Source organism: Pungitius pungitius, chromosome 7 (assembly GCF_949316345.1).
Source record: "Pungitius pungitius chromosome 7, fPunPun2.1, whole genome shotgun sequence".
NCBI classification, from domain to species: domain Eukaryota; kingdom Metazoa; phylum Chordata; class Actinopteri; order Perciformes; family Gasterosteidae; genus Pungitius; species Pungitius pungitius.
The window spans coordinates 6,182,586-6,203,832 of record NC_084906.1 but is presented as its reverse complement, the minus strand read 5'-3'; the positions used below and the strand labels follow the sequence as shown (position 1 = coordinate 6,203,832).

Genomic DNA, 21,247 nt, shown 5'->3' with positions numbered 1-21,247 from the left:
ATTAGTTACAACCTCTTCTTAAGCTTCTCGAATAATGATACTTATACTACAACTACCATTTTTCGTTTACTATAAATTCTAATATTACTACTTTTGCTACAACCAATACCACTACAGCCATAATACTAAATGTATTACAACTATTATGCTATTATATTACTATTACCGTAACTGTAAATTTCCCTGCATTATAAATTAGCACTTTGCTTATGGGTTTCTCTTGATTTCATCATAAGGGCTTTTCAACAATTCAGATAAATGTTTTTCAGCTTTTACCAATGCAACGCGTTCTCTGCAAGTAGTTGTGTAGTTGTAACCAATGACCGCCAGGTGGCAGTAATCACACACTGACAAGGTTGCAGGGGCAAAAATACTTCCGGCGTGTTGCTCTGTTAACAACATCACGAGTGCAAAACAACGGTCAGAAGCAGCGTAGTCTAACGCACTAGTCCTCCTGTCAGTGTTCGAGTCCTCCCGGAGACACACGGCGTGTCCCCCGCTGAAGACATGTTGTTCCTCCGGGCTGCTGCTCTCAGCCGCAGAGGTCTGGCCGCCCTACGAGGCCCGCCCGCCGGCTGCCGTGCCTCCAGACTCACCGCTACATACGTCCAGGGCCAGAGCCCCGAGCCGCGCATCCGGGAGTACTTCTACTACATCGACCACCAAGGACAGGTGAGTGCGCAGACTGACCGGACTAAACACAACAAATGCTACATGTAGCATGACGTGTCCGTATGTGCTCCACTTACAGCTTTTCCTCGACGACACTAAACTGAAGAACTTTGTCACCTGCTTCAAAGGTAAAACTTCAAATACATAATCAACAGCTTTTAATAATAGGTCCAATGCATTATTAGATGTCATTTATGAATTGCCCCAAAACTACCTCCAGCTCAAACAGTCTAGTATTAAATGTGTCAGGTGGCGCTGACATTACCAGCTACTTGGCACGTGAGTTAAACAGCAGAATAATACGATTCAAATAGCACGTTCCTCTCCGGTTTAAAGGAATTCTGCATTTGTTGGGTACTATTTTTAGCTGCGGATTAATCCACATTTTCCGCTCTAGTATTTGTGTCTGCAGAACGGCTCAAATGGGATTTAGTCAAAATGTGTGTGTTTATTGTAATGAAGGAGCATGCAAATGTTTTGAATACATTTTGGACAACAGTGGAGGGCTTTGGTGTGCACACACACATTTTCATTGGTTCCTGGAATTTGTTTAAGAAAAACAGAATAGTACCAATACCATGTCTATTCTGTGAAAAAAAATGTGAAACCTACAAAAAATTTTTTTCTCCCACCTGACCTTTTAACAGTAGAGCCACCGAGTCATTTCATCACACGTTCTCTCCGTTGCTGTATGCTCAGCAACTCCTCGCTCTCCCTCTTTCCTTCATGCCAGATAAAAAGTTCCTGGTCTTCTTCTTCAGCCGGCTGCGTCCCAATCAGAGCGGCCGTTACCAGGAGGACTTCCCCTTCCTGTCCCCGTGTGGCAGGGAGAGGAACTTTGTGCGCTGCGATGACCGCCCTGTGGTCTTCACCCACCTGCTGCAGAGCCCCGCGGGGTCGCCCGGGGTCCCGGGTGCTCGGGAGCTGCTGTCGTACTGCGGCGGGGCGGAGCTGCTGTCCGCCCCGTTCCGCCCGGAGGCGCTCTACATGCATCCCGTCAGCGGACGAGTCTACCACCCGTGCTCTGAGAGCGAGGGGCGAGTTGGCCTGGTCAGGTCGGCTCTGGCCATCGAGCTCAGCCCCTTCTTTGTTTATTCCGCGGAGCACGGCCAATCAGAACAGCCTACACACTTTCTCTGGGGGGGGCAGAAGCACACGCTGACCGACGAGCTTGCAGGATGCTTCCCCGCAGCGGAGGAGACCGGAGGGCAGCCGGGTGGGCTGCAATAACTACCAGAACGCGTCCAACGTGTGGAATCTAAAGACAGTCCAGCATATGGTGACCGAGGGAAATGTCAACACAAAATTAGACCATGTAATTGGATGCAGCAGAAGGGAAAACCTTCTAATCGTTTATCATCTCATGAATGACTACATTTATCATCGTGACCTGCAGGATGGACAGAGATGCTACACAGCAAAATGCTGCGAGCTTAGCTAAGCCAAAAGTAAAAAGCTGGTAATTAAAGCTACTTTGCTAAAGAGTAGTTAGCAGTTGATAATCCTTTAATTGCTCTGCAGCAGGGAAATTTCCGGGATTACAGCAGCAAAGGTACACAAAGATGTAGTACAAAACAAGATCAAATAACTAGTAATAATATAACAGGAATCCACATGATTGGCCACGCTGAATCATTTATTCATCAAACTACAGGCAACACAGAGCCTACAAATCCTTAACATACCTGTCATAAGACAGCTGCATTCACGGAGTGGAGTCCCAGATGTTTAATCATTTTGACTGAAATGAATACAGATGTATTGCTGTGATTGCATAGATTTGAATCAAATAGTATTTCATGTTGTTGAAATATGATGGGAAAAATGTAGACTATATAGTCAGATCCTTCTTTAATAAAGTGAGGTTATTGACTGGTTATTTTCTTTTGTAATGTTTGATGTGATAATCTTGATACATGTTTTACATGAAAGGTCTTCTGTGGATCCTGGAACTCTTGTAAAAAGCATTCATGTGTGTGCATGGATTAAATAGGAGCATTCAGATGCTGTAGGAGTCTCAAAGTTTATAGAAATCACACATCAGTAACCTATGGAATCCCATTTCTGCAACTAAAAATAAAGGGTTAGAAAGTCAAAATTATATTATTTAAATATGCCCAACACCCCTATGTGCTGCGCATGTTAAGTAAATAAAAATGAAAACGTATAGATTAAAAGTGTATTCAAAAACTAGATTTTCTAAATGTATTGTTATGGTCATTTTCACATCCCACCACTGTCCCTTTTACCTTGCTGTGCACTGTGTGCACAATTACTCATCATTTGTATGCATATTTCCCAACTCGTGTGGAGAAAAAAAAATGGTATGAGCTTTTGGTATCAACTCCCAAAACATACGGCCAGTTTTTAGAAGACACTTTAAGCAGTGGTACAGGAAAAGATCTGTATCTCTCAAGAAGACCATGATTTTAATCACATGACATGGCCCCCCTTCCTCCCCTGACCTAAACCCTATTGAGAACTTGTGGAGCCTTTTTAAACAGGACACCTCTCAGGACCGTGTCTGGGAGGCTTTGGTTGATCTTTAACAGATCAAGAATCTAACTCCATGAATAATGTCAGGGATGTTTATTCCTACATTTTGAGTTGTTTGTTTTATTATTCTCACTTTTTAACATATGGAAATAAACATGTGAGATCTTTTGCATTTCATTTAGTTGCATAATAATTGTGCACACATAGATATTATCCTAAGGACACCAAAACCTCTCCTTTACTCTCTTAAATATTCAGGTTTGGGTTTTATTGTTTTTTTGGATTGGCCGAGAGCACCGTAGTTGTTCAATAATACAAATAATTCTCAAAAATACAACTTGCCTAATAATTGTGCACACAGCATATTCTTACTTCTATCCCAACATCTTTGGCCCGTTTGTCCTTATTCATCATCCTACATTTCCGTCCTTGTGTTGAAACAACTGCATCTCTCAGCTTCTGAGGGAGCAGCGTGCAACTCTGTCGGCTAATAAAAGACCATCAATAAATAACCACATGCATTACAGCAGAAGGGCGCTTCTTCGGCCTCAAAGACAGTGACGACTTCAAAAATATCCATTTGAAAAGCCGCAGGCCGTGACAGAAGTTGTAGCTTCTCTTCCGCCTTCCTCCTCCACCTGCTCCACCTGCTCCTCCTCGTTGGGTGGAGCTGTCTCTACCTGGACACCGGAGAGTGATTCCAATAAAATGGCGTTATAGTTGGACTTTGAAGCGCTTTCGTCGACGCATATTGACAGTAGGTGTATCTTTGATCGTGTACGGAAGAATTAACAAAGTATTAATCTACGTTAACTGATTAAAGATGTTAAACAAGATGACGCACGTTTCATAAAGGAGGTTTCTTCTCTTTTTATTTTAAACTGCCTTCGGCTCCAATGTTGCTTTTTCATGGCGTTCAGAAAGCTTCCTTGTTTTATAAATGTTTTTTTAGTTGGATTATATTTTATTATTATTATTATTATTACTACAATAGAGTTCGTCACTTTACGCGTTTGTTTTTACTTTTGTGTTTTTCTAACGTAAGTCAGAAGCAACTGTCGTTACGGCTTAACGTTGCAAAATATGACCTTAAAACGAATCGTTTACTGTTGATTAACCCGTTTCTATTTGTTCAAAGATAAGTTCAGCGTGGGGACCCATCGGTTTCAATCAGCGTAATGAGCCAGCCGCCCCGTTCAAAGCGGGGACACCGGGAGAGAAACGGGGACCACCGACAAGACCGAGACAGGCGGCCCTCACCTGACAGGTGTGCTTTACGTTAATGACATCCTTACCTGTGTCCTACATCCAATGGAGTCAAGGGAGGCCAGTGTCATTTGGTTAAAATGTTGGTTCATAATAAGAACTTTATTTACGGAGGCACAAGAACGTTAAACAATACAAATAAATATGACAATGAACTATTACCGTCAGTCACTGTGTACATGAATTTGCTTCATGTTGATGCACAGTGGATTGTTCACTTTATGACTTATTCTACAATAATAATAATAATAGTTTGCACAGTATTGTCAAATGCTATATACCGTTCACTGCCGTTATTATATTTTGTTTGTCAGCTACCGACCTTGAGTGATTTGTTTTTGTGATTTGTGAGGACAGCCTGCTGTCACCAACAAGTTTGTTCTAATATCGCCATTGACATTTAAAATCGTAAAAGTGAAAAAATAGTTCTCTGTTTTAGATCATCTGGCTTTAGGCATCCATCGTTTTGTGCTAATTTCAAACCAAACCATAGAGGTGATCGTTCAGACAACGTGTTTTCTGTGCAGCAGGTCGTCTTCCCGGCCCCCCTACCACCCCAGCGAGGCACGCCCCCCTCCCAGCCGTGCGCGGGAAGCCCCTCGGGTGGAGCACAATGAGTCCAAATGCACACACATTTGCTCCAGGAGAGGTAAGTTCCCAGTGGAAGTATCTGGCCTGAGTAAAAAAAAAAAAAAGGAAGCTCTTCTAGGGCGGACTTTGGTTTCAGTCTCAGTGCGGCTCGCATAGTTCCCTCCTTCCTAGAATACTGCACGGACCGGTTTTTCTGGGGTTAGGGTTCTTTTCTCAGTGTTGACACACTGGCTGACTTAAACGAAGGAGACAGATCGTAACCTGATATCAGAGTTTGTTAGATGAGTCACACGGTCCTGACCATTAGAACAAAAGTGTTCCTCCGGGGAAAGTTAATAACAGATTCAGGATTTACAGCTCCCCTTGCAGAAGGAAGGCCGTACTAGTCCCAGAACACCACACACCCAGCACATGCACTCCGAGCTCAGACCAGCGGCCTCCAAGATACAGTTTATTTTGTGTAATAAATCGCCCAACAGCCAATGACAACCAACGGTACCCCTGATCATACTTTGTGATCTCGTTCCTCACGCGTGTCACGCCTCTCCCTTTCAGGCATCGTGCTCATCTGCTCTGTACTCACAAACGGCCTGGTCCTGATCTGCGTGGTGGCGGCTCAGATGGTGACGTCGGGCCTGTCCGCCATGGGCGGTTTGGGCGGCTTCGACATCAACTCCAACTTTAACCTGGAGGGCACCGAGCTGCAGAAGGCGCGCGAGCTGGACAGCCAGTACAGCCAGATGAGGGCGCCGGGCATCTACGGCGGCATCGCCTTCAGCCTCACCGCCGGCGTCCTCTCGCTGCTGTTCGTGGTGGCCGGGAACAAGCCGCCCCACCTCATGTCCCGGAAGCTTCTGTACGGCGCGCTGGTGTTTCAGGCGGTGGGCGCGGCGGCGTACGTGGTGGCCGTGGGGCTCTACCTCCACTTCGTCATCGGCGTCAACGCCACAGATGTGTGCAAGCAGCGCGAGAGGATCTACGCCCGCGGCGGCTACACCTGGATGAGCTGCGACGTGGGCGGGGCGGACGCGGCCGTCGCCCTGTTCGGCCTCATCACGGCCATCCTCTACGGCGCCGGCACGGCGCTCACCTTCCTGACCATCAGACGGGTCAGGCGCTGGGAGCGGGAAGGCCGGGAGGCGGAGAAGCAGCGGGCCCGAGCGAACCCGCAGAGGGCGCCGCTGAGGGCCGATACCACGGCGGTGTGAGACGCCACGGAGCGGGCCCCCCCCCCCCCCCCCGTTAAGGGATCGCCATGGAAACCCGCAGTGCGCCGCGGAGGAGTTACACGTCCCACCTGAATGACGCTCTGTTAATGAATCAAGGATTTTAAAAACTAGACCCAGAAGCCATGAATTCCATAAATCCACAGTTCTGTGGGATCACATGGAAGATAATTCCAGGATTTATGTATATGTTTTTAACATGTGTAATTGCTTTTTGTAATATCAAAGTTGGACTTCAAAATGCAACCTTAATGAAACTGCCACCGTACAAGAATGTAACGGCTCAAATGAATGCGATTGCGTTCTCCTGCTTTGTTTGTGGTTCACATTGTGAAGAGGCAAAGGGTCCGCAGGGAGCACGAGAGGCTCTGTTCCCTCCAGAGACCTTCTGCCAGCAGTCACACGATGGGCCAAACATACCCTGAAGGACACGGCGGTGATGTAAGTGTTGGACTGTGAGGAAGTTTCTAATTGGACCACTTGACATCACAACGCAGCGATTGTATCACAGCAGCACGAGCAGCGTGACGTCAGCTCAGAGGAATGCAGGTAGCTGCGTGTCGTCATGCAGTTTCTCTCCGTGTATGTTTCGATCTTAAGCCGTATGTATAAAGTGTCTGTACGCTGGGATATCTTTCCAGTGCTATTAACATTTATGCTGCCAACCCAAAGCAATAAAGGTGAATGGGTTAGTTTTATCAATTCATCCAGATCTGAAATGATTATTTAGACTACAATTTCAAACAAAACCAACATTTTCTCCTGTCTTATACATGTCAGTTTTAAGTGGCACATCATGGCATACACTTTATAAATCAATGAATTTGTCTACGGCTTAATAACTTTAGAACATAAAGAGGTTAATTATTCAATTTGTCGCTAATCTAAATTGCCCCAGTCAACAGTAAGTAGGTAATTAGTATCATGTATACGTGTTGTATACATTTGTTTTAAAAAGATTCTATAGAAAGCACACATTTGTAATTGTTGAATTGAAACAAAACCCAAAGCGTCTCACGGCTTGATACCAAAGACACATTTACATGAGAAATATTCCTTTGGTGTGTAGTGTGTAATCGGGCTTTAAAAGCTGGCTAACCAAACCCTCCACAAGAAGTCAGTCAACTCAATGCACTTATCTGAAAACTTTAATTTATTATATGGTAAAAGTAGCTCTCTTGTGCGATTTGCCATTTTCCAGGTGTCTGTAACATTGTTCTGAGAACATTCATTGAGCTGAGCCCCCCACCCCCCCCCTGCATTTACTCTACACTGCAGCACCACTCTGCAATCTGCCCCTGGGAACAGAAACATGGCATATCATCTTTTCTCTCAGAGAATATTAGTATGCGTCAGTGACTAGGTCACTTTAAAGTATTTAACTCCTAGGAGCTAGTTTTTAACAGTTCTACTAACTTCGACAACTGTGAGGCTGTCGGCTGCCACGACAAACAGGAGGACTGTCTGCTGCAACACAAAGACAGGGGTTCGTATCTCAACAGTACCGGTTAACATAGAATCTCAAAAGTCAAATAAAAAGCAAAAAGTGCTTCGTCAAATCAAAGATATGGTAAAAAGGAATCAATTGTTAATGTTTCATCAACACAAAGTGTTTAGTATCAAAAATTGCATCATGTTTCAAGGGGCATAGAGTGAACAGTAAAAAAATAAAGTGAATAACAAAAAAACCACAGTTCTTCTGGTGCCGGAGCATGTACAGAACACTTTTTGGAGGGAGCAGTAATTCAATGAGAGCGTAGCAGACTGCACCGCTCTCCATCGGGCAAACCCCGGTAGTCCTCGGTTACGGTTAAAGGGGCGTGACGAAATAGTCCGCCGGTTTCTGGTAGCTGTGAGCTGGCTGGTTGTGAGCTTGGATCTGCTGCTGCTGCTGGATGATCTGCCGGACCTCCTCCTCCAGCTCCGGCGGGATGATAAGCTGGTCGTCGGGGTCCGGCTGGGCCGGAGCGTTGAAGTAGCCCCCCTGCTTCCTGACGGGGGCGTCGGCCGCCTCCTCGATGATGTCCTGGCTCCTCCCCTGGCAGGCCACCGAGCCATTGGCTCGAGCCCTGCGGCCCAGAGTCCCCGACTGGGCCTCCCCGCTGAGGCAGGGAGAGGAGGGAGAGACCGGAGAGGGGGACGGGGAGGAGAGAGGAAGAGCCGCAGGCTCGTGGTGCGAGGCGACGGCGGGGGCGGGGGTGCTCGTGCTCGGTTGAGCGGGCGTCTGGGGCGCCGGGCGGCCGTGGCGGCGCAGACAGTGGACGTCGGCCTCCACCTCCACGCGGCTGCCGTTGGAGAAGACGCCGGCGATGGGCTCCTCGTCCTCGCTGTCGACCCCGTTGTCGGACAGCGCCCCGGAGAACTGCCTGCGGAAGCCGCTGCCGCCTGCGCAGGCCGGCCGCCGCGCGCCGCCTTGCCCCGGCAGATTGGGGTGACCCGCTGGGGGGTCGGCGTGAGGCGGCGGCTCCTCCGAGGACGCCGTGGAGCCCACCTCGCTGCTCATTTCCGACGTGCTGAACTCGCTGCTCGCCTCGCTCGCGGTTCCCGAGGGGGCCAGCGGCAGCGGCGCGCTCGCAGAGTAGGCGTGCACGCTGGTGTGCGAGGCCGGGCCGGGGCTGGGAGGGGGCGGCGGCGGCTCGCAGAAACAGCAACAGTCCTCGGTGATGCTGAGCTGCACCACGACGGCGCTCAGGCTGTCGGAGCAGCCGTAGCTCTGGGCCAAGGTCACCAGCTTCTTGGCGGCAGCCAGAGCGTCGGGTACGTTCCGGACCGCCTCCACCGCCTCGCCGGGGGACACCATGTCCCACAAGCCCCGGCTGCCCAAGAGGAAGAACTCATCCTGTGGGGTGAGGGTCACCGTGGAGACGTGGGGTCTGGGTGTCACAGACGGGCACAGGAAGGAGTAACCCATGATCCGGGTGGAGTCCGTTATACCACCGACTTTGTTATCCTGTAGATGAGCGGGACAGAGGAGACGTGATTCCACTATTTACTGTGATCGAACATAGAATTAACTAATAATCACTAATTACAAGAAATACATTAGTGTAATTAATGTTCAGGAATAGTGAAAGTTAGTGACTTTCTGACCCAAATCTACTCCTCACTATTTAATTTGTATCTATTTGAAATCCTTTTAACCTAATTTAATAACTTACAAAAATAAAAAAAATAAAAAAACAGAAAGCTCATCAATTCCACAAAAAATAATTCGAATGATATTCAACATCCAGGGATATTTCCCTTTCAATGATATGATTTCACCTTTGGGAGGCTGTAAAAAGGCATGTTTAGAGCGCTGTTTGAAAGACGCTTTAGAATCGACTTAAAAGAATTGGCCTCTCCTAAATTATTTACGTCCCTACTCTTGCACCTGCAGACCTATAAATCAGCCCCGAGTGCCCACAACTCCCCATCAGAAACCCGAGCTCGTGTTCACCTCGGTGATGATGGCGTTGTGCTGCCGGACCCTCTGGTACTCGGGCCCCTCCTTGACGCTGTGCGTGGTGGAAAGCCGCACCGCTTTGCCGTCGCGGCACAGAACCGCCTGGCACCGGCCCACGTTGGCGGCCTTCAGGGTGAAGCAGCCGCCGCGCTCGCCGGGAGCCACCGGGTCGTGTCGGATGTGACACAAGGCCGCCGAGCCCCCCATCCTCTGACCCGCCGTGCCCAGCTTCCTGCAGGAGAGCGACACGCAGAGACTCAGCAAAAGGAGTGCGTTCGTTCGGCGCGGACGCCTCGGGGGCGGGAATCGAACTGTGCGTTTACCGCTGCATGGTGAGGAAAGTGTTGGTCATGTAATCCCCCTGCCTCTGGCCCCCGTGAAGCTCCTCCGCCAGCACGTCCCCCATGGTGCATTGCAGCAGGTAAGGCACCTCCACGTTCTTGTCGCCGTCGAAAACTCCGTACAGAGCCTCGCGGATCCCGCAGAAGCCGTCGAGAGCCAGAGCGGCCACACACAGCCTGAGGACAAGAAGGACGCCGGTGTTCATGGGTAACAGGATGAACGTCACTGCCTCCGTGTCAACCCGCCTCCTCCAAGTTCGGTCTAATTTACGTGGCTGGTCCAGAATCCAGCAGAGAGTCTCAATTGGGTTCTTCTAGACATTCGGCATAACGATGGCAGTGATAAGATGGACAGAAGCAGGGGGGGTGGACTGACTTGTTTTTGACTCCAGAGGCCTCGGTGTAGCCGTGGCTCCAAACCGACGGGGCCCCGTGGCTCTCACTCACACACGGAGCTGAGGGCGACGGATCCACCCTGAAACATTTGATGTTACTGCAAAGGAAAAAAAAAAAAAAAAGAGAAAGTGAAATATGCTTCCCATGATTAATAATGATTATCAATACTCCAATGCAGGATCTTTTCGGTCCATACTTGAGAAGCTCCAGGCTCTTGTGGTCCAGGGTAAGGCGAGGGTTGCCTTTGAGGTCCAGCTCCTGGAGCTTCTGAGGGAGGGTCTCCGGCAGAGTGACCTCGGTCAGCTCGTTGCAGCTCAGGTCGACAAACTGTGGAAGCACAGCGAGAATCAGTTCACCTCACCGCACTACTCCTCATTTGCATCACACTTGTTTGTCGCTGGGAGGACATGAAGCAGTGAACACGGAGGTACAGAGAAAAACAACAGGAAAGAAGAAGCATAGTAGTACCATAACATCTGATCATAGGCCATGTGTGTATGCGTGTCTACAATAAAAAACTTTTTTTGCACCTTTGAGCCCCAGAGGACCATCCCAACCGAATGGATGAACGGAGGCGGAGCCTAAAAATGCCTGCGTATATCGGACCAACCTTGATCTCGGGCAGCTGGAGCACCTCGGGGAAGGCGTTGATGCAGTTGGAGTGGGCGGAGAGCGTGTGCATGCGCTGACAGCTGAGGATGGTGGTGGGCACGGCCCTCAGCCGGTTGCCGCTCAGGTCCAGCTCCTCGAGCTGCTCCAGTCGGGCCAGTTTACTGCGCAGGAGGCGGAGCTACGCATCAGAGCACTGGCACCGCAAACGTTATTTTTGGAAACCCAATTTATCAAACTCCTCTCTCAACCCGAATCGGAAGCGAGGCAGGGCCCTTGTGTGTGAAAATGTACCACGTTTCTAGGATTAGCTCCTGAAAAGCACGTGGGGCTACAAGTAGGTCTGCAGCCTCACTTAAATATAGCTGGCGCCCATGATGATTTGCTTGTGTTTTACCTGGCAGTGAACGTCTGTAGCTGGTTGTAGGCCAGATGAAGCACCCGCAGGTGGCTGTGCCCCGTCAGCAGAGGGACACACTTGTCCGTCAAGCGGTTATTGGTCACATACAGCTCCTCCAGGCTGCTGAAGCTGTCCTCTGATAGGCTCGCTGCAGGGAGGCTCTCCAGCTTGTTTGCCGACACATTTAGGTACTTCAAGCTGTGATGAAATCCCAACAGAGAAACGGTTTTGTTTAATTTAATAGATGACGTAACAAAGAAGAAATTGCCAGTGTGAAGGGAGGCAGTAGAGAATGAAAGATGCACATGACGAGATGTGAAATAAAAACATGGAAGGAACAGAGAAAGAAAGCGAGCATGGCCGTGTAACCGAGTGCACCTCTGTGCCTTGATGAACAGGTTGTGTGGGAGCTCAGTCAGATGGTTGTGTTGGAGGTCCAGGACCTCGAGCTGCGACCTCTCCAGCCGCTCCGCCAGCCGACACACTTGGTTCCAGCCCGCCAGCAGCTTTCTCAGGCTCCCACTGGACAGCAGCCTACGCAACACACAGATCAACGTGGGGGGCTAGTGTGCGGAGCCTTCTGTTACACCGAGCCAATCTGCACTCTTTTCACTCTCAACGTTTAACTCGCGGCTGGCTGGACAAGAGCACGACCGTGAGTTTGAATTACATGTGTGCATCAAATATTTGCAGATTTGCAAAGTGATGTAGGTGAGCCACATTGTCCCAGAATAAACGCTGTCTATCGTCGAATGAGGTAATGCATTGGTGATTCTTTGGTAACAGTAGCTCAGTGTGCAGGACCTAATGCAACAAGTAGGAGCTGATGAAACAGAAACAGTTGGTTTTTGTTGTTGTTTAAAATGGCATTCGCTGTTACCACCAGTAAATGGTTCATCAACATCAAACTGAAATATTAAGATGCAACTTTAAAGTTTGTTGTTATTTTTTGGTAAAATGAGTCTTGAAATTATGACAAAACTAGGAACTCTACCGTTTAATTGAACTAAAATTAAAACCATGTTCACTTAATGTTGCACTACGTTATAAAATGATTTGAACTTTTCTGCTTCTTCATCAGCTTCAACCCTGAGTCAGTACTGTAATGGTACCACTGCAGTGATTTCTATTAAATCATTTCCATTTTTCCTTCTTCATTGTTTCCTAGCAGAGCAAATTGCCATGCATGTAATAGCTAGCTTTTTATATGCTGAGGTCTTTTATCATGTGCTACGTGAGCTGTTAAACTATTACATCCAAGCACCTGCCCAACGTTTTTCATTTTGATTTTTGTGAAGAAAGTGTTTTTTGTGTTGCTTACTGTGCCGGCAGCTCAATCACATCATTGTGGTTGATGTCCAACACCTCCAGTCCGCTGCTCTCACACACCCAGGCGGGGACACATTCCAGCGAGTTCCTTAAATAATACAAATAAAACAAAAACCACACCAAACAGTCAGCACCCAGCTTATAAGAAGACCGTGGCCTTCTTTTCCACACAGTAAACGGGGCAGTTAGGTATTCATAGATTCATACCAGGACAAATCCACAACAGACAGATTCTCTGGCACCGGCTCCACTTCCAGCAGCTTCAGCTCTACAAGCACAACATGCAGCATTCTTTATCACCTGAAGGTATAGCTGCACACGTCACCTGTTAAACATTTGCACAGCCCATAACAAATGTTAGTACCGTTGTGTGCAGCGTGCAGGCTCTTCAGGGCGTGGCCATTAACTCTGAGGAGGGACAGAGTGTTTCGGTCACAGCGGAGGAGCTCCAGCCTCCTGAGAGCAGTGACATCCAGCTCCTGCAGCCCCGTGTCCCTCAGGTCCAGCTGGACGATGTGGACCAGCTGCTCCGCGTCGCCCACCGTCACCTTCTGAAGCCAGTTTAGCCTGTAGGAGGATAAATGAACATGAGGAAAGTGGAATTAACTTATTCAACCTGCTGATTTTCAAATCCAGGGGACAATAACATGTTGTGGTGCAGAAATACAGAGCATATCTATCCTTCAACATCTTGGGAGTTCCGGGATGAGCTAGTTTTCATACAGGATCTATAAATGGCAAAGAGTCTGTGTGGGTTTGTTCACCTGAGATCTATGTGGCGAGCAGGCAGCCACTGCAGTCCTGCCATATCCAGCACAGACAGCTGGTTCCCTGCCAGACAGAGTCTCTCCAAGCCTCGCAGTTTCTCCAGGACGGGGGGGACGCAGTGGAAGCGGTTAAAGGACAAGCCGAGGTAGGTCAGGCCTTCCAGGGAGCCCAGCTCCACGGGTAGAGAAGCCAGAGAGTTCCCGTCCAGGAGAAGAGTCTGGAGGCTGGACACCAACAACAAGACAATGACGCACTGCACACAATGACGGGAGCGCTTGAACCTCTGAGCCGCCCGGGCTGAAGTCTGTTCACTTAATACAACGCAGGATTCATCTGCACCGATTGAACCACAGTGAGGAAACACTGTCAGTCACGACAAACAGCATCACCATCAAAAGATGAAGCCCAGAGGTCAACGTTTGTTCCTTCTTACTTGTGCATGGCTCCTACTTCGGCGGGCAGAGACCAGAGGCGGTTCCCAGACAAGTTGAGCTCTGTGAGCGAGGTGATGTCGCATAAGGCCAGGGGGAAGTCGGCCAGAGTGTTATTTGACAGACTGAGGCTTCTCAGCTTACAAAACCTAGAGACAGATGGAAGAGGGAGACGGGAAGAAAGGGGCAGGAGGAGAGGGACGAATATATTAATCCCTCTTCATCTGAACAAAGTTCAAACCAAAAACAAAACGTGGTGAAAACGTATTTTAGTTACATAAAAGCCTTCTCATAAACGAGGAAGATTGTGGAAGGAGGCCAGCACGAGGTCTGAAGGGAACAGCAGCATGTTTACTCAACTAAAAGACTCCACTGTAACAATGCAGCATGGGGTTCAGGTAGTGTGTGTGTGTAGTGTGTGTCTTTCCTGGCCTAACTTAATCCAGTTCACACAAGGCAGAACCAGGCCCCGGGTGCTTCCCAGAGGATGTCATGGTAACACTACCGGAACATTCCTCCCAACACCACCCGGGAAACCAGTGTTTATGGAGGAACAATGGCCCTGTTTATACTTTATGAATGTATGTATTGTGATCAAGTCATTGTCAGGCTTCAACTAAATCCAAAATGACAGAGACATAAAATGTTCAGAAGCAAAAACAGCTGTGTCACATCACGCCTACGGAGAAGCAACACGCGAGCAAAGCGCATGGTTAGATGTTCACTTAAAGGATACACACCGTGCGATCCCCTCAGCGCTATATTGCCCAACCACATACATTTAAAAGTACTGAGGGACACATTGAGAGAATAACAAAGAGGAAAACACTGCTTTTCATCCTTGTACCCGGACACGCGGGGCGCAGCGCTGGGGGACTCACCTGGTGAGCGCTGGAACACCTTTGTGCAGGGACAGGAAGTTGTTTTTGAGATTGAGATGAGTAAGGTCCTGGCTGTAAAAAAGCTGAGCAGGCAGCTCCTCCAAGCTGCAGCCCGACAGGTCGACTGAGTTCACCCTCTGGGAGGCAATCTGACAGAAAGCAAAATGAAGTGCAGCTCGTTTTTACAAGAGCTGGTCAAGAAAGGGTAAAACCCTACGATCTTGCTCACGATAAATCAGCCTACATCCTCCATTATGGCAGCAAAGACAGAACCCTTGGTGTACCTTTGAGGCCGTCCTCTGCCACCGGAGGTGCTCTGTATACGAGGCGTAGCTGATGTAGTAGGTCTGACTCTGTGGACCTGCTGAGCTGAAAGCCAGACAGTGGCTGTGTCTCCTCACCTCCTCCACCTGCCGAATAGGACACATTTTAGTGTCCTTGCAGCTTTGCATAGTCAACTTTAGAATGAGACTTACAGATTACACACTTTCCAAAAGGGTGTCTGATGATCGAGAAATTCTGTTAATTTTAATCCCATTTTAGAAATGGATAATAATCCATCCTTTTCCTAACGAGTCCAGATAATTACAATTTGGACGACGCCCACACTGCCGTGCAGGTGTGATGCAAACAGATCGGGACTTACAACAATAGCTAGCTGCTAAATGGATATTCTCTGTGATTAAATAGCCAACAAGCCTTACTAACAAGTTGGCCCCTTGCCTTAATAACTGGACACCGGGGCGGTGTTTGTGTAGTTCACACAAACAAAATAAGGCACGTTCAGTGATGACACACCCTTCAGAAAGTACCTTTCCTCCGATGAGAGGGAGGATGTGCATCTTGCCCGTGTGGGCGTGTTTCACAGATGAGACAATGAGGCAGGTTCCACTCAGCGTGACCTGCCGCTTCGACCAGCGGTTCACCGGCAGCGCCAGCTTCCCTTTCCGCACGTTGAACACCCCCGAGATCTGCACACGCTCAGAGCCACCCACACTCCGAGGCTTGCCTAGAGGAGGGGAGAGAGAGAGAGAGAGAGAGGGACATTTTTTTTTATAACGTCCTTTTGCAACACTACAAAATACTATTTTTAGCCGCTTGGAACTGTGTGAATCGACTCTCTCACACTGGGTTTCCCTTTCAGAAAGTGGGCGCCACAGAGAGCCGGTGGTTATGTAACAGAACCGTAGCAAAGGGCCCGCGGGCTGAGAGGGCGAGCAGCCACTCGGCCATGATTTGTTACGTTAACCCCTCGCTGTCACAATGGAGAAGCCGCAGTTCAGTCACAGTCACAAGGCCGACCGGGGGACCGGCCCGGAAACCGCTGGGGCGTTCCTCTGGGGGTTTTCAAGGGAGGGAAACAAACTATGAACTGGTTGAGAATGGAAACGGACACACACGGAACAACAGAAAGGGAGACACATGGAGAGGCGGAGCCGCTGCGGGGCCTGGAATCAGATTATCTTGTTGTGTAATGTCCCCTTGATCCTCACTGGGGCCTCCATCCACTAACCTACTCCTTGGTTTGGATTCAGTTTCCTTTTTGTAATTCATTCATCAAATATCTCAACTTTAGAGACTGCTGGCTGCCTGTTTGGACAACATTTCACATTTGCAAAGATTCTTTTGTTAAACAAAACAACTAAAAACATTACCCCCCCCCCCTGTAAAGACAAAACCCTTCTCTTGAACTTGAAATTTGATTAAAAATGTATTTATTTAAAAATAGTCGCACTCTTGAAATTAAGTATTTTGAAACAATTACGTAAAGACACAGATCCAATCTAGAGAATAGTCTAAAAAAGTGGAGAACAGTTTCCTGGGAAATCCCATCCACATCACCTCTTCATTTAAGTCTTCAAAATGTCAGAGTCATCCAACAAACCACTACATTCATTATTTAACAAACCATCACGTATTCTAAAATGCCAAAGTGAAATGGACTCATTGGATTTTCCACACAACCCAAAAAAGGTACAGATTTCATTTGCTTCTCACTTTAACGGTTTCGGCTCAGACGGCTGCCCTAATTCACTTCTACATGAACGATGTCTCCTTTCCTGGCTTGGTTTGTTCTGCTTGTACGTTGGTCCTAACAGGAACAGGGAGTCCTGACGGTGCAGACGCAGATGCCCCGTAAATATAAATAAAGATACGAAGGAGGCCACTGATGGAGAATCCAGGATAAACAGGGATCTCATTGCACCATCAAGTGTCACGCTGTTCCATTCCTATTTAGTCAAAGCCCTAACATGTGTTTTCTTGCATTCCTATTATTGTGTAAAAAAAAAAAAAAGAATAACCAGCTGCTTACATCATGCGGTGCCTTTTACCATAAAGCGTATGGTTTGTTCAATGTGGCATAAATGGGATTTTGTGAGACTCACCAGGTTCACAGCGACTGGGTAACGTGGAATGTGTTTTGTGTGGGTCCGCCCTTCCCTGCGTGTGTTAATGTACACACACACGTGTCCTGTCTTTCCGTCTATTCCTCTCACTGGGGGACATCCGGTCTCTCGTCAAGAAGCCAATGGCCATTTCCTGCTCCTGCTGTGCTTCTCTGCATCTGGTCCCTGACAAACCCGGTGTCACCAAGTGCACCAAGTGTTCGAAATGTCGACTGAGAGGACTGATTAGCGGCAGCTACAACACTGCTCCATGGATTTAAGATTAATCTGAACCAGCATGCTGGTTCCCAAAAAAAAAAAAAAGTTGGAATAGGATTTGAAGGAGTATGCCTGCAGGGATTTAGTGAATGTAGAGCATGCATATCAATCAGACACGTTTGTCGGGCGAGTATGTAACCTTGGAGGGGAGAGCAGTGACCTCTGGGTACTGCAGTTCTGAGTTGAAGAGGACTGCTGCTGCTGCTGCGACTGTCTGAGGGAGAGCCGAAACACTGAGGGGGTGAAATCTGAGTTCCACTAAGGTCACTTTCCTCTTACTGTCAGCACAGCCTCGGTGTGTGTGATAAGAGAGAAAGAGAATACTTTGTGATGTGCATCAGAGGGATTATGCAGAGTTAAACTCCTTTGGCTCTGAACATGAACAAATAATTCATAATGTTCACACGGAGAAGAAGGAAAGCATGCAGCAAAACTTTTTTCTTGTCAATTATTGATAGTTCGACTTTTTCAGACAAACTATCATGAAACCAAAAAGTAGGAACTTGTGCTAAAAGAATCTTGCTTGACTTAAATTTAAGCGGCTTGAGCATTTTTCAGCGCCACTTGTCGTGCGAAGGTCCCCATCGTGCCGGTAGCACTTCCCCCTTCCCCGACACGCTAGGGTCACGCTGCTTGTGCCACGGCGAGCTGGAAGGGCCTCTCCTTTCAGCGGCATAACTCTACGTCATTGCTTTGTTCCTGTGTCATGTCACAGTACGGGGCAGACAATCAAATGCCTGTTTTGTACCAAGTCCTGAGCATAACTCTCCTTCAAGAGGATGTAAGCTCTAGAGACGTACACTTGAAACCACATTGAGAATGAAGGTCAAATGAACCTGAATATGTTCATTTCAGTAAAAAGGATGCTCTCTTCCTCTAACGCCCCCCCCCCCACCATCGCTTTGCTCTAACCGTATTTGCTGATGGTGTGAAAAAACAAGGTCAAAAACAATATTGAGTTGCGTTAATCCCATAAGAGATCATAGCTGTTTTTCTATCCTCTTACCCGACTGTTCAGCAAAACAGGATCTTCATCGATAACAACAACATCGACAGAGGAGGCTCATGATTGGTGGGCCCAAAGAGCACACCTGTTACCTCCAGATGTGTCTCCCCACAGGCCCACATACATGGGGGGGAGGAGGGCAGGGGGTTACAGGCTAAACACTAGGTATTGTCCCCCCGGGACAATTGAACACACTTGTTTAACAGTCTGACTGAGCAAACACAATGACAGCCCTCACGGGGGCTCTGAAAATAGATGGACGATGAATGAGCAGAGACAAGCCCAGTACAGCTGAAGGGGTGTACAGAACCGCTGATGGGCTCAGTGGTGCATTATGGGGATTGGAAAAGAATTTAAAATAATAAAAATGATGATGGATTTAAATAAATCAAATGCATGTTTCCCCAGATGATTCTTTAGGGAATAAAAAAAAAGAAATGTTTTGAATTTAGACTTTTATACAACTGCAAACACTCACCAAAGTAGAAGCGGATCAGGCAGCCAACTTCTGGATTCATCCCCTCCCCCTGCACCCTCCATGGGTCTTCGAATCCCAGATTCGTGAGGTACTCGTTGAATATGTGAAGAGGCCTCTCATCGTCCCCGAGCCTCCGCACGGCTCCCCCGTGCAGCTGGACGAAGAGGGCCGGGGTGGGACTAGCGATAACCGGGTCCGGCCAGCCCGTGCCCTCGCCCGGGGTGACCTGCGGGTCAGGCCGCTCCGACGCTTGGCTGGACAGCGGCCGAGACTGGGAGCTGCCGGGGCATTTAGACGGAGGTCCGATGGAGTTACCCCCCGCTCCGGCATCACCCAGTGCCGCTGTCACTTGGCTGGAAGCGCTGCGGGCGTCTCCGGGGGGCGGGTCGGCAGCGCAGCGGTCGGTCGGGTGCGTCGGGGAAGAGGTGAGATCCACCTCGTCCGAGGAGCTCTCGAAGGGGTCGGGCCCCTCCGTGGCGCTGTCGCCGGTCGGGCTCAGCGCGGAGGAGTCCGTCCCCAGAGCCGGGCCGTCGCTGAGCTCTGTGCTTCGGGGCCCGCCCGGGCTGAAGTCGTCACAGGTGCTGCTCTCCATGTCCGAACCGGAGTAGACCCCGTAGGAGTCCGCCGCGCTCAGGCTCAGATCCACCCCGATGTCATCGAGGTAGACCTCTGACGAAGAGTTACTCGCGGTTTGATCCTCCAACAGTTTGGCGTCAGTGTAGTGCGCCTTCGTGTGCTCGTTGTCCTCCGCTTCCCGGGTTTTGACCTCCGCCCCGATTTCGTCGCAATGTCCATTGCTGCCTTTACAGCGATCGCTCGGGTCCACTGCAGCGGCAGTCTTGCCGTTGAGTCTCAGCACGGCCCCCGCTTTGCTGCCTCCCAGCCTAGCGGCGACCTCTGCAGCGGTGGTGTCCACCGTGCACAGCACCGGCCGGGGGTAGGAGGGCGTGAGCCAGTCGTGGACGTGTATGCAGCCGCGCCGCGAGTCCGATCTCACCCACGTCTTGTCCGAGGCCTGGAGCTGCTTCGACTGCTTCTGCCGGAGGAACGTCTTCCGGTCCAGGCTGAGGGTGCTCAGCGGCGACGCCGTGGGAGCGGGACCGGCCGCCTCGCCGGAGGAGGCGCCGGGCGAGCCGCTGGTCGGCGGAGCCCCCAGAGACAGATTCCTCTTGTGTCTCTGCCGTCTGCGGCTCAGCATGGAGTTGACAGAGGTGGTGCTGTTGACCGATGCCAGGCTGTATATGTTGGCAGTTTTGGTTTGGCTTTTGGTCGCACCGCCGACCGCGTTGGCAACTTGATTCTGGTAGATTCCGTTCCTGATCGCAATCTGCAGCAGGGAGGTGGCCGCGAGTCCCTTCCCGAAGAGTTTCGTTTCCGCGCCCCCGCCATCATCCTCCCCGATTGAGGGTCGCTTGCCCGCAGACGGCGTTGTCAACGACAACCCGCTTGGCTTCGCGGAATTACTGTCACTGCTGGCATCGGGTACCCCCTGTTGTGGCGCTGAAGAAGTTGAAAGCGCTTCCGGCTGGTTTTCCTTCACACTTTCCATCCTGTTGGCTGGCAACGGTGAAGCCAGTTAGCGTCAGTTAGCCGGGACAGCCCGCAGGTGAACGCTAGCTCCCGTTAGCTTACAGCCGTTAGCCCGCTCCGCTGGCGCTTACCTCCACGGTTATCGATGTGTGTGTGTGCGGATCTGCACGTTAGCTTAGCACGCTAAAGTACTGTTCGGTTTGTCCGACGAGTTGTTCAGCTACATCATCCCATTTCGCAGAACACCCGTTAGCTCGCTGACGGGAGCTAACCGGCTGGTCGACATTAGAAATGCCCTTTCTGGTCGCTCGCCATGGAAGCTAGCACAACAAGGCGCGACCGCCGCTGTGCAGGAGGATGAGAGAGTGACGGTCAGCGGTACAGCGTGGACAGGGCGGGGTCTCATCGGATATGAATTATGACGCCTTTGAGTGCTCCTGAAGACTCGGAATTTGGAAAGATATGTACATGACAGAGGATCTGACTTCTCGACTCGTTTGAAGCATTAGCTAAATCAAAACAACTGGCAAAGTGTGAATTACCCACAATGTGTGTCATGTAGAAAAAGATGGCCAGAAAACCGACGTTTAATTAATGAGTCAGGTGTTTATTGTATATACGTCTGTTGCCAGTCGTGGAATGTAATAATAGTTTACAAAAAGTCTTCATTCGTAAAGTATCTATTAACTAATGCTGTTAACTAAAATAACAACCTC

General features: G+C 49.3%; 3 protein-coding genes across 7 annotated transcripts; 2 read left to right on the top strand and 1 right to left on the bottom strand.

The window, feature by feature from the left end:
- The first annotated feature begins 355 nt into the window (after nucleotides 1-355).
- c7h8orf82 (chromosome 7 C8orf82 homolog) lies at nucleotides 356-2,865 on the top strand. Of its 2 annotated transcripts, none has more exons than XM_037469413.2 (3): nucleotides 356-672; nucleotides 752-800; nucleotides 1,434-2,865. In XM_037469413.2, the coding sequence occupies exons 1-3, from the start codon at nucleotides 508-510 to the stop codon at nucleotides 1,832-1,834; spliced, it is 615 nt and encodes a 204-aa protein (XP_037325310.2). In that variant the 5' UTR covers nucleotides 356-507; the 3' UTR covers nucleotides 1,835-2,865. The 2 variants fall into 2 exon arrangements, with proteins under 2 accessions (XP_037325310.2, XP_037325309.2); XM_037469412.2 differs by having other exon boundaries at nucleotides 357-672; nucleotides 1,406-2,865.
- A 528-nt stretch (nucleotides 2,866-3,393) lies between these two features.
- On the top strand, nucleotides 3,394-6,949 carry si:ch211-191a24.4 (uncharacterized protein LOC100150331 homolog). 4 transcript variants are annotated; one of them, XM_037469411.2, is made up of 4 exons: nucleotides 3,394-3,925; nucleotides 4,307-4,435; nucleotides 4,965-5,083; nucleotides 5,581-6,949. In XM_037469411.2, exons 2-4 carry the CDS (start codon nucleotides 4,347-4,349, stop codon nucleotides 6,231-6,233), a joined length of 861 nt encoding a protein of 286 aa, XP_037325308.2. In that variant the 5' UTR covers nucleotides 3,394-3,925; nucleotides 4,307-4,346; the 3' UTR covers nucleotides 6,234-6,949. The 4 variants fall into 4 exon arrangements, with proteins under 4 accessions (XP_037325308.2, XP_037325306.2, XP_062419309.1 ...); XM_037469409.2 differs by having other exon boundaries at nucleotides 3,395-3,925; nucleotides 4,962-5,083; XM_062563325.1 differs by lacking the exon at nucleotides 3,394-3,925 and adding an exon at nucleotides 4,008-4,026 and having other exon boundaries at nucleotides 4,962-5,083.
- Nucleotides 6,950-7,386: 437 nt separating this feature from the next.
- LOC119216495 (PH domain leucine-rich repeat-containing protein phosphatase 1-like) lies at nucleotides 7,387-20,904 on the bottom strand. Its single transcript, XM_037469403.2, has 17 exons — nucleotides 19,002-20,904; nucleotides 15,664-15,860; nucleotides 15,136-15,261; nucleotides 14,852-15,000; nucleotides 13,973-14,119; nucleotides 13,536-13,763; nucleotides 13,136-13,338; nucleotides 12,979-13,039; nucleotides 12,764-12,859; nucleotides 11,821-11,976; nucleotides 11,440-11,640; nucleotides 11,044-11,206; nucleotides 10,630-10,760; nucleotides 10,414-10,530; nucleotides 10,020-10,214; nucleotides 9,691-9,928; nucleotides 7,387-9,201 (listed from the first exon to the last, which is right to left on the bottom strand). The coding sequence occupies exons 1-17, from the start codon at nucleotides 20,548-20,550 to the stop codon at nucleotides 8,062-8,064; spliced, it is 5,097 nt and encodes a 1,698-aa protein (XP_037325300.2). The 5' UTR covers nucleotides 20,551-20,904; the 3' UTR covers nucleotides 7,387-8,061.
- Nucleotides 20,905-21,247: the final 343 nt, after the last annotated feature.